The sequence below is a fragment of the Lithobates pipiens genome, unplaced genomic scaffold (genome assembly GCF_037356315.1).
Source record: "Lithobates pipiens isolate NorthernLeopardFrog02 unplaced genomic scaffold, aLitPip1_a1.2 Scaffold_22, whole genome shotgun sequence".
In the NCBI taxonomy this organism is placed as follows: domain Eukaryota; kingdom Metazoa; phylum Chordata; class Amphibia; order Anura; family Ranidae; genus Lithobates; species Lithobates pipiens.
Genome location: NW_027507784.1, coordinates 126278908 through 126291844, shown reverse-complemented (window position 1 = coordinate 126291844; position 12937 = coordinate 126278908). Strand labels below are relative to the sequence as shown.

General features: G+C 42.9%; 1 protein-coding gene across 8 annotated transcripts in view; it reads right to left on the bottom strand.

Moving 5' to 3' along the window:
• AGAP1 (ArfGAP with GTPase domain, ankyrin repeat and PH domain 1) overlaps positions 1-12937 on the bottom strand; it is a 601134-nt gene that overhangs the window by 39392 nt on the left and 548805 nt on the right. For all 8 annotated transcript variants that reach the window (XM_077448231.1, XM_077448233.1, XM_077448232.1 and 5 more), the window contains one exon: positions 10890-11112. In XM_077448231.1, coding sequence (XP_077304357.1) covers positions 10890-11112 — 223 coding nt within the window. The remainder of the gene's footprint in view (positions 1-10889; positions 11113-12937) is intronic.

Below are 12937 nucleotides of genomic sequence, written 5' to 3'. Positions count from 1 at the left end.
GTTGCAGGTGGTCTGAAACCCGAACACATGAATCCAAACCCGAACTGTCCGGTTGAATCCCGGACAGGTGGCAACCCTAACAGAACCACCATGTGCTGGTTGAGGTGAAAGGCCAACACTATCTTAGGAAGGAAGCGCCTCAACACCTCCTTGTCATTGTGTAAGACAAGTAAGAGTTCTTTACAAAATAAGGTCTTGCAGAGGCGATGGCAACAAAAAGCAGAACCTTGTGAGAGTAAAAAATGGAATATCCCTTATAGGTTTAAAAAGTGTTTAAGTGCAGAGAGAACCAAAATTCAGTCCCTACAAAGTCACAGGGGAGCCACATGGGACACAGATCAAGGAATTGGGAAGTCAGCCATCCCAACACTTGATGGTGCTATGGGTTAAATGCTAATTCAGGCCCACTTGAAAAAGCCCAGAATTCATCGCACAGATAATTTTCTGGGATGAAAAGGACTTGCCTCGCAGCAAAAAAACAAAACAAAAAACATGCCTTACATGCACAGTGGTAAACCATGCAGGAAGCAGACCTTCTACATCCAAATGAGTTCAAGAGACCAGAAAGTGTCCATCAGCAGTCCGATCAGGCTGGAGTATCACACCTGCCTAGGTCAATCTGAAGCTATGAGGATCACTAGAATGCCCTCCATTTTGATCCTGCGAAGCAGATGAAGGAGCATTAGGGAAGAAAAGGATTAGGCTTTACTGATCCCACTGAGCAGCCGATACTTGGACTAGAGGACCCCTGTACCTGAAAGGCAGATGAAGGAGGAGTATCAGGAGAGGGAAGGCCGAAATCAGGCAGTACTGCTACCGTGGAGCCACCAGAGCATTAACTGCTTCCACTACCGCACATGTGTCAAACACAAGGCCTGTGGCCTGAATCTGGTCCACCAGACTTTCATGTGGTCCTAGCACCTCTCCTGCAGCTGTGGCACCCCCCCCCCCTCATCTCTGCCCCCACCATGTGTCAGCAGCAGAGAGGAGGACAGAAGTCCTCCACCAGATTCTGCACTTCTCTGTGTAGTTGTGGAGAGGCTCATCTTTTCTGCCCATCTCAGCAGTCAGCAGCAAAGAGGACGACATAACTCCTCACCTATGCATTCCCTGTTCTCAGAATTCAGCAGACTCCATCAGCTGACGCCAGTCTTACTCTGGTCCTCCTCCAGACCCTGCACTTTCTGCTTCCCAGCTCCACCCCTAGCTTATTCTCAGCAGCAGCACAAGGTAAGGGGAGCACTGTGATGGAAGGGAGGGTGGGGGGCTCTTGTGGACATCTGCTTATAATTATGAGAATAATACAACTTTATGCCAGTTAAACAGGGTAGCGCACCACTGGTATCATCAACAAGAATCTTTATTGGAGACTACTCAGACAGAACACCATGGCAGATACAGAATATTTCTGGTTTCTCCCTAATGGTTGATGTACACCACCTCTGCTGTCGTGCTTTCCGATTGTTTCTAATTTGAGGACTCTCCTGTCTGGTGCTGCAGGGGCAACCAGACTTCTCAAAGTTCCAGAATGTTATTCGGGAGATAAGATTCCTCTAATGTTAAAGTTCCAAGGTGTCCAGGATGACTCCTCTGCCAAACAAGCTGGCATCCATTGTGAGGCTCTTCCAAGAGATCAGAGGACAGGACAAGCCAGCGGCAACCTGATCTTCAGTGCCAGATGAAACTGGTCTGTAAAAGCACTGGACAGACACAATGACAGGATGATGTGTTGTATGGGTCTGGTGTGAAAATGGGCCTGCCTGGAAAGAGGCTTTCATCGTCCCATTGCTCAAGTCAGACGACTCCTGGACCAAATAATCCAAGTATGAGGAATCAGGAGATTCACAGAACCTCTGGCAAGAGCGATGTTTTGGATTAGAGCTAGATAATTCCAAGTGCTGTTTGAAGGCTGATGGCTCAGAACCCAGCGAACACCTTCAAAATCTGGATGGTCTTGGCTACATTGTTTGCCTGAACCTGAGCTGATTGTTTCCTCAGTAGAAAGTCATATAAATATCCCAAAACTCTTTCAACTGTATAGAAAAGTAAAGTTCTTTGTTTTATATACACTTTAAAGTTTTGTGTGTGAAAATAACTTTTAATAATTTTTGCCATTGTTTTGAATCTAGGAGGTAAAATAGCCATTCAGTGTAGTGTAAATTAGACAGCCTGAATGGTTAAAGCAGCCTTTCTCAACCTTTTCAACACAGAGGAATCCTTGAAATAGTTCTCTGGTCTCGGGGGAACCCCTGCTAAAAATTATAAATCTACAACTCATGATACATTAGTGTGATGGTTAGTGGGAAGAATGGTCCTTACACTTGTGGTCACCGGGAAGAATTACCTCCTTACAGATAACTAAAAAGATCAATGGAGTCAGTGGGAACTTATCTGAGAGGCAGACCCCTACCAACCTTTGGAGGAACCCTAGGGTTTTTACGGAACCCTGGTTGAGAATCACTGGGTTAAAGCATAAATCATTTTTTCCCCCACAAAAATAAAGTAGTATTACCCCTCACCTGTTTAGTGTAGGGTGTTGTAATAGATACAAACTTAACTTGCATCCTTATCCCATTGCAGTTGTAGGTCCAGTTAAATCCTCTTTTGACCTGGAACATGGGGGCGTCTCTCGATGTTTTAACATACAGTGCAGGACACCTGGACTGTATGTTATGTGATGGTGTCAGTAAAGGGGTGGCCATCCCACCAGCAAAAAATAGCAGCTCTGTCAGACCAGTCCTCCAGTGGGAAGCAAACTTCCAGGACCATGGAGTACGGTTAGCAATAAACTATCATCTAGACCAGGGGTCTCAAACTGCCCATCATGCCTCTGCCTGTGGGAGTCATGCTTGTAACTATCAACCTTGCAATGCAACATGGGACCTGTGATAAGCATGCAAGATCTTACTGGGGAAAAAAAAAAGGTCAACAGTCTCTAGACATGAACGTCGAGTGCAGCCTGTGATACAAAACTTCAGTAATCAGATTTGTTTGATAGGTTAATATTACAAGACAAAAGGATCTTCATTTATCTGAACTTTTAGCGCCCACAAACCCTGATGACACTGTGACCCCCTTCAATGAAAGGGTTAAAGCGGTATATGCTCGCATCCCATCCCCACACAAACACAGCATCTGCTGCCCCTAGACAATCCAGCTGTCCAAACTTTATTGGCAGCAAAATGTCAGATTCGTGCGACAAGTGCACAGGCAACAATCACATGCAATCACTCCAACACACATGACACACGGCACAGGCAATGCTTCCTAGTCTAAGCATAGCAACGGGGGCACGCTGATCCGGCACAGCCCGTCTGACTCTAATACACCTTGAGTTGCAATTAGTGGCCCTGTCATTTTCGGCCGCTGCTGCCAATTAATTAAGCCTGTCAAACGGAAAAACAGCGGCACTCACAAGATAATTAATATCGGGAGAGACGCGGCAGCTCGGAGCTGCAAGAACGTACCCTGGAGAAGAGGAGAGAGAACGAGGAAAGACAAATAGAAACCAGAGGAGAGACAGCGCGAGACATACGCTGTTGAAAGACAGAGACATCTAGGGAGCAATAGGAGACCCAAACCCAAGAAAAGGAAAAGAGTAAAAAACAATAGCAACCATCACGAGGAAAGGTCAGTATATGGTTATTGGAGAGTCAGAATAGCTAAAGAAAGCCAGAAAGAGAAAATATATTATTACAAATAATATATCAAGGCATACACAAACTCAAATGTTTTATACACAGAGGGATTGTAGATGGGGAAAAGGATCCTACAAAGTATTGAACAGAGTATGATGGAGCAGGTTGTGTGAAAGAAGAACAAGATAGCACGATGCAAGAGGAGTGATTGGTACCAGCAAACTGGCAGAGAAGAAAGTTAAACTGCCCTTGTTCTAATTGTTAAATTTGATGGTCCGTGGAGGGGGAAGGGGGAACGCTCTGATTAAAAGCTCCCCACGAGCCCGGCAGCTTCTCGCAGTCTGGGCAGCTGCAGTGTCAGAGCTGGGGAGCTTATTCATATCATTAAGCCCCAGAGAACTTAATTGAAAGAAGAGCCAGGCCTGGACCTTGACACGCAGGAGGTCAGAGTAATTGCTGCCGGACATATTTAACATTAAGATAATCAGCCTATTAATTACCCTTCGGATCATTAAATCAGCCAGTTGCAAAATGAAATTCCTGCCTCTATTACTCAGCTGAGAGACCACAGGGCCTCCACTCACCATCTATCAGTTTGAGGTTGAGCCAGAGAGGGAGAGGGGGGAGAGGAGAGAGCGCTGGAAGGAGAGAAGACACAGGTGAGTGAGGATAGTAGAAGAGAAACAAGGTGTGCGAGAGGCTGTCACGGGGGGAAAGGTGACCGATGACTTAATGATGTGACCGTACAAGACAGATGTCAGATGGGTGGCAAAACCGGAGAGAAATGGTAAGACTATAACCTATGCCACGAGGCTTCTAAAATATCTGTCTCAGTCTAGTCTTTCTATTTCAGCTTTGGATATATGAGACCTGATGCCACAGTGAGGTGAAATGGAAAGGGTTAAAGCGACATCAAGACAAGAGCTGGCCCCTTGGACCATAGTGTGGAGATCACAGCCAGCCATGAGGTCCTGATTACAGCAAGTTAACGAGGTGAGGTGACCCTGGCTGGCAGAGACAAGGAGCCAGGGTAAGTAAATAGGGGAGGGCAGGCGAGGAGAGGACTGGGGGTGGGGGGGGGGGGGGGGCTGCCTGCTCTCCACTTAGCAGGATAATAAAGGAAATCATCCTTGATTATCAGTGCTAATTTGGACACTGCCGGTAGCTTGTTATGCGAGCTCTGAGTAGCATTTAATTAATTCAATTGCTTGTTAATGGGGGAAGTGACATGTGGGGAGCAGATGGGTCTATGGGTCAGTGTAGGAAGAGTATTGTCCTGTCACATAGCCTACTGCTCCTCTCCCAAACCTTGAGTTATATCTGTGTGTGATGTGTCCCCAGCATACACCACTCTGTGATTATTTTACCCTATAGTTTACAATGTAACACATCTAAATACCGCAGTGACAAAACACTGCAAACAGTAAACACATTTTTACTGTAAATGCAATATAGATTTGTAATCAGTTTTGCGCCTTTTCTGATACGTTGTCATCTACTGTCTATTCAATCTATAATTTTTATATATATATATATATATATAAATAATTATAGACACACACAGATATATATACATATATATATATACACACACACACACACACACACACACACACACACACACATAAATAACAGATTTTATAAAAGATATAAAGTTACTTCTGTATAAACGTAAACTATATCTGCGATATTAGCCACATTTGCAATACATGCCTTAATTCAGTGGTACAGTGCAATATCCTTGAGCAACCAATCAGAACTAGCAGCTATTGGCTATAGCATTGTTTTTATGCTTTAAAAATATATTTGCCCATTATATCAGTAAAATAAAACCTTACCAGTTGCAACACATTACTACACACCGTTGTATGTTATAGGTCTTTATTGAAGAGTGATCGTGAAAGCAATATATTGGTGCTTTTTCAAGGTCTTTCTCTTCTATATGGTGGCTTACAATTTAAACTTTCATTTCTTTGCACCTTCTACAAGGAATATGATCACACGTGGAGGTGGTGTTCTGCTTTGCAGATGTTTTCGTTGTTGGCCTTATGAGGGCTGAGATGAAAAAACAATAGGTGAGGAGAGGGAATCCTTTATCAGTCTGGTGCCCAAGACGCTGCGTGGAAATGTGTTTGGACACTGGTATATGAACTGTTAGTCTCAGGGAAAATAGGTGACAGGTTTTTGGTGAGATGGGTTGGCTGATGAGTTCGGAGGGGGCAGCTCTAGGCCTCTTCTTTCTCTTTGCAATGTCAGATCATGCAACACTGATTATTTCTTAATTGGTATGTCAAAGAGTAACACAAAGAAGCAACAAATAAATTAGATGTGTTATTGCACAGATAAACCAAAATGTAACACTAGTAGTGCAAGCAATATTAGTTGTATGCACTGAACTGATTTGGCTAAATGGGGCATTTATCAGTTAAAGTGTTAACCCCGGACCCTGCATTCACTATATCTGGTCTCCCACAGTACACAGAACATAGGAATGCAAATATTTTAGTAAGGCTAGGTTCACTAATGTCCGGGCTTCGGTTTGTAGTCAGTTTTTAAAAAGGAGTCCGGTGCAGCTTTGTTCACTGGTTCAGGTGCAAATTTTTACTTGGATTCACACCTGAACCGGACCTCAAATCGCACAGGACTCTTCAAAAATGGACCACAGCCGCTCCGGTACATGTGTGAATCGGCTCCATGGCAAGCCAGTCTGATTCACATGTTATGCAAATCGGATGCATACAATTTGCATATATGTGAACCAAGCCTAAATATAAACTGCTAAATACCTTTTCTCATCAGCAGTATATATCAGTCTTGTGATTTCTATCAGTGTCCGGCCAAGCTCGGGTTAAAGCTTGTAGGAGGAGCTTTCATTCTCCCCAGACTGTCCTATGAGGCGGCATAACCCCTGACCCTCTCTTTGGACAGTGGCAATTGGCCCTGTGCTGATCACATGCACCCTCCCCAAAAAAATCTCTAGCAGTACACATCAAACTGAGCAAGTGCAGAGTGCCTCCAAGACTGTACCATCAGGAGATGGGTTGGGGACTATGGAAAAAGGGGTGATCAAAAAAGACCACATCAAGCAGCCTTTTACACATTGTGCAGGATTAAAAGGAGTTGTAAAGGCAGAAGGTTTTTTATCCTAATACATTCTATGCATTAAGATAAAAAGCCTTCTGTGTGCAGTAGCCTCCCAAGCACCCTATAATACTTACCTGAGCCCCATCTCTATCCAGCAATGCCCAGGAGTTTTTTTTGTCTGAGACTCTCCTCCTGATTGGCTGGTACATATCAACGGCGCCATTGTCTCCGGCGACTGTCAATCAAAGTAAGTTAGCCAATCGGGGGAGAAAGGGAGCGGGGCCGAACAGCAGCTCCGTGTCTGAATGGACACAGGGAGCTACAGCTAGGCTGCCCCCATAGCAAGCTGCAGGCCACTGGACAGGAGGGAGGGGCCAGGAGCACTGAAGAAGGACCTGAGAAGAGTCGAATCGGGGCTGCTCTGTGCAAATCCACTACACAGAGCAGGTAAGTATAACATGTTTGTAAAGTCCTGTTTTTTTTTTTAAATAATCACTTTAAGCCCTTAGAATCTACAGTGAGTATAACAAGCATGCTTTACTGCATATAACAGTGGTTTTAGACTCCTGTCCTCAGGACCCAACAACAGGCCAGGTTTGCAAGATAGCTGAAACACATCACAGGTGATATAATTAGCTGCTCAATGATTCCAGTATTCTAGTCTGCATCTCCCCAATATACTTAAAATCTGACTTGTTAGTGGGTCCTGAGGACAGGAGTTGAGAACCACTGCCATATACAGACTGATTTTACGGTTGAGGGGTAAAACGTCCAGTAGCACTTTAAGGCCATTTGCACATAGTAAGCCAAATACACACAACCCTGAATAGAATAAAAGCTGAAATCCTGGCAGATTTATGCAACACAAACAAGTGCAATAATATATGCATTAAAATATCATTAAAGAATAAGTTCATCACCTGTTTTTTAGGGTGGAACGCGTAACACGTTCCAGCATCTGCAGCCTCTCCCACTGATCCCCGCTCCCTGTGACAGCGAGCGAGGGATCTTTTCCCCACATGGCTGTCTCATTCAGTTTCCTGTGAATGCATGCCTACAAGTACCTCCAGAAATTGCGGCTGACAGCTCATAGTTCTCAATGAACTATGAGGGTGCTGGTGAGCACTCTCATAGTCCATTGATCTTCCTGCTCTCAGGTAATTGCCTGCCTGTATGGGGAAGGACAGATAGCTATGCTGAGTCTGCAAATACCTGATATTGCACCCCTGATCTGCTGATCACAGGTTTAATTCTCTGCAGGGTCCTTAGAAATAAATAAATAAAAAAATTTCTTTACCTGAAAAAAAAGTGCATTTATTTATTTATTTTTTAAAAAGGTGAACTTATCCTTTAAACATACTTTTAAAAGCAAATGTAAATATCTGAATTTGCCCTGGTCATGTGATCCCCTGCATAGCAGCACACATACGGGCAGCAAACCACACAAGTACTGAATGCAAATGCACTGAAAGTGAAAGTGCCAACAGAAGGACAAAGAGTAGCAGAAGGACGACTAAAGATGAGCTTGGGCACCCTCCAAACTCATCTCTATTCAAAACATGAACGTGGCACTATTTTCTAGTCCAGCCTTCTGCAGGCCTGGTTGTTCACCGCTTCCCTCTAGCACACAAACAATGGGGCGGAATGCTGGTGACATTGGTGTCCTTACATGGACACATGTGCATATTTATCAATGACATGGACTATAAGTGAACTTTCATGTTTAAATAGAGATGAGTTTGATACCCAAGCTCATCTCGAGAGATGACCGTTTCATTCGGTTGCTGCTGCACCATTGTCCAATCAGGTAAGTGCGGATGTATTTGACAGTGTTACTCAGGGCACACTTTCACACTGGTTCACTTCAAAACTGCCAGTAAAATGCCTATGTGTTAAAATCCTTTTACACTGGAGGCGTTTTTCAGGTGCCAAAGGGCTAAAAATAGCGCATGAAAAATGCCTCCCCGGCAGACCCAGTGTGAAAGGCCGAGTGTTTTCACACTGGAGCGGTGCACTTGCAGGACGTTAGAAAAAGTCTTGCAAGCTGCATATTTGTATTCTTGTATACACCGCTCCTCCACCGCCCTGACCATTGAAATCAATGATCAGAGCTGATGAAGCGCCTGTAAATTGCTTTGCCAGCGGTGCTTTTCGGTGCATTTAAACCCTTTCTTCGTCCGCTAGCGGGGGGTTAAAAGTGCCCCGCATAGCACCGGTAAAACAACGGTAAACCCCTGCTAAAACCACTTCACCGCTAATGCGGAGCACTATCAGTGTGAAAGGGGTCTAATGGAGAGTTTTTGCATTGCTCTTGGTGCGGTTTTTAAAGGACACGTGACTCAAAAACTGTAACAAAAAGGCTTATTGGGGGCGTTTTGAGGCAGTTCCAATTCATTTCAATGGAAATTAGCATTTTTTGTGTTTTTTTTTTTAGCTCCCCAAAAATGCTCCAAAGATGCTGCAAGCAGGATTTTTTTCATTGCAACAAAAACGCATCAACCCAGTCTGAAAACATTCATTGATTCTAAAGGGAAGCATTTTTCTTGAGCTTTTCAGGAGTTTTTTTTTTTTTTACAAAAGCACTTGAATGACTCCTCAGTGTGAAAGGACCCTTACCGAGCAGTGCTGCTGAAACATTGAATCAGAAGAATGTCTAACAAAATGACACATTTCAAGGCATGTAGAATGGTCTCCATATTTGTTATCTTCAGCTATGCTTAGCTGCTTGGCTGGAGTTCAGCTTTAAGTTGACCGCAAACACAATTACAATCTTACTTTTGGTTGAACAGTACAAAAATAAAAACAACATATGGCATCAATTTAAAAGACTTGCACTATGATTATATTGTGTGCATGCAGATCATAAGCAAAATGCACAGAGTGGCTCTGTGCCTTGTAATTGCTGTACTACTATTTACATATGAGAGCATTCCCTATTCTCTCACAATGGAGAAAGCCCAGGAAAGAATCCCATGGATGATTTCTCATTTATTTAGGTAGACAGCAGCAGATTCAAGGGGATGGGGAAGGTGAAAGGGTGCCTGTTAAATAAATGTTATTGTAGGATAAGTTTTTTTTTCAACCCCTTCTCTCTACTGTACTTTTCCATCTTCATCTCCCCCAACTGCATGTGACCTGCACATTAACCCCTTTAACTCCTCCTCCCTCTGTGTATAATCTGTACATTATTGAATGGTCAATCTTTCACTTCTCCCACTTCCTTCTCCCCCCTTTCCTATTCATTTTACCCTTGTGTTGTAATTTTTTTGTTTGGTGTATACATGTTTGTCACAGTGTGATGAGTAGGGTGCGGGTCCTTGGGCCTACTCTAAAAGTCTTGGGAGGTAGTGGACATGGCCTTTTGACTTGGTTCTCCTTCTCTCATGGGGTCTCCCTTCGTGGGAGCCCCACCGAGTACTTGGGTGGGTCTGTTACGGCAGACCTTCCAGAGGAAGGGGATCCGTCTGGTTTCGGCCAGATGGACCCAGTGAAATGCCCAACGCCCCGGGGATCAGGGTTAGGTCCTTCCTAGGGAGGATCAGTGTAACACCCGTTGCACATTTTGTGTCACTCTTTAAGTGTGTGCACTTTTTTTGCCACCGGGTGGACGTTTTGGTTGCGTTTCACACACCATGGGCTAAAAAGAAACAAAATAAAAATTGGTGTATCTAGTGCAGTGAACCATTACCAAGCCACATGTTTTGACAACCTCAATAACAGCATTTTTCTTAACTTCCCCAAAAAATTGTTGCAAAAAACGAGATCACCTTAGGGTGTCTACTTTCTACAACAGGTCATTTTGAGGGGTGTTTGTACTGTCCCGGTATTTTTATACGATATGTTTTAGAACAAAAAGTAAAGAAATGTCTTTTTTTTCTCCTTAATATAGTAAAAAATAAGAAAACAATGGCTACTAAATACCGCAAAAAAAGATGCATTTGTAAAAAACAAAAAAAATAAAAAAATAAAAAAAAGAAGGTATAACATTTATTTGGGTACAGTGTTGCATGATGTTGTAAGTAATTGTAAGTAATTGTCAGTAAAACTATTACAGCTGAAACTGAAAAATGGCCTGGTAATGAATGTTGTGAAGGCTGGCACTGCAGTGGTTGAATACATTTCTAGAATGGACTCAGCAGCAGACAACAGGTAGCATTTGTTACTGACCTGGGGCTTTCTGAACATGGCTTCACGTGTCCTTGACTGCTTCCTTCCCATATGCTGTTGCCCAGCTCATTCCCAATAGCCGACATGACTTTTATGAGCTCAGGCGTCCAGTCATCAAGGTCCAAGGAACGGACACGGGATAGATGAGTCCCCAAGTTGCGATGAATTCCAGAACACTCTATGCACATCAGGGCTCCAAGGTTCAGGCTGGCCCAGTCTGGGCCTATGAAAATTAAAAAAGAAGATTAGCAGGGGGGCATAAAACAAATAAATGTATTAATGCCAGATTTGGCAATGACTTTAAAAAAAAAAAATCTTGTTTTTACACATTACTATACCTAGTCTAGTCCAATATTTGTAGAAGCCTCATCTTTCTAATTTCCTGTGTCTGTTCCTAATAGGTGTTAAGAAATTTTTAAAATAAAGTATACTGAAAGAAGCCTATAGGTCAGAGATCACCTCTTGGATTTTTAATATATTCTATTTTTGCAGAATGCTACAAAAGTGGGAGCACTCAAAACTCCAAGACCAATGGGTTGGGTTGGGAGGTCTTACTGGTGAAATCCCCAGAGCCAAAGATAACCAGAAGGTGATTTCGACCATCAGACTCCACCTATAATTGAAATACCATTTTGTGAATGTTGTGGATGGGCTGTCCACATAATAAAAATGTACTGCATATTTATTCTGTCTAGTAGAGTAACAATTATCAAAGTGCCAAGGCCTCAAAATCATTAAGAATGAATGCATAACCTGAGTAATAATTTTTCTCTATCAGTGTAACAGTTACATAATTTAACAAGGTTGGAAAAAAGGCTGATGTGTATGTGGGTTGAACATCTCAAAACCCATGTATCTTTGGTCCAAGGAAAGGCTACACAAAATGGCAATTGTAGCAAATTTTGGTACATGTCAGTGCTATTTAAATAATGTCATAGAATAAGAAATACCTTCAATGGCTTCAAATGTGTGGCTTGCTTCTAGTAAAGCTGGGAATACACTAGTGGAATTTTGAACGAAAATATGTAGGAAAATTCTCACAACTTCCAACGTTCCTTCAAGACATTGCTTTTAACATTTGATTTTGGAATGGATTTAACGAAAACCACACACACTGGTAGAAATTCGTACATTTGAGAAAAAAATTTCACCCTGATCCTTTGAATTTTCTCATTATTGCAGTTGAAAACAAACAATAATTTGACCCCACTAATGATTAATCAAATGAAAGTCCAATGTTCTTACAATTAAATATGTTGAACGAAATTCTACTAGTAAACACCCAGCTTTACACTCCATTACAAGCGTAATTTGCACCTTCACATATTATGCAGACTCAAATGCCCTACATAATGTGCCCTTATACTGAATTCATTTTCACATCAATAACCTATAGGCAATGTTTATTTACACAGACTAATCTGTGAGCTAAAGCCAGCCATATATAGATCGAAATTCAGCCGATTCAGCAGGGCCGGGCAAATTTTGATCCATGTATGTGAAGGCTGATGTACACAAGTCAATCAATCAACTTGTGTATAAACCCGCCTGTTGTGTTTTTCCCAAACGATCAGTGCTGCCAGCTATACAGTGAGGGGAAAAAAGTATTTGATTTGGCTTTTAATGAGTGAAATAAGTATTTGACCCCTTAGTAAAACATGACTTAGTACTTGGTGGCAAAACCCTTGTTGGCAATCAAAGAGGTCAGAAATTTCTTGTAGTGGGCCACCAGGATTGCACACATCTCTGGAGGGATTTTGTCCCACTCCTGTTTGCAGATCCTCTCCAAGATTAAGGTTTTGAGGATGATGTTTGGTAACTCAAAACCTCCAGCTCCCTCCACATATTTTCTATTGGATTAAGGTCTGGAAACTGGCTAGACCACTCCAGGACCTTAATGTGCTTCTTCTTGAGCCACTCCTTTGCTGCCTTGGCCGTGTGTTTTGGGTCACTGTCATGCTGGAATACCCATCCACGACCCATTTTCAATGCCCTGGCTGAGAGAAGGAGGTTCTCACTCAAGATTTGACGATACATGGCCCAGTCTG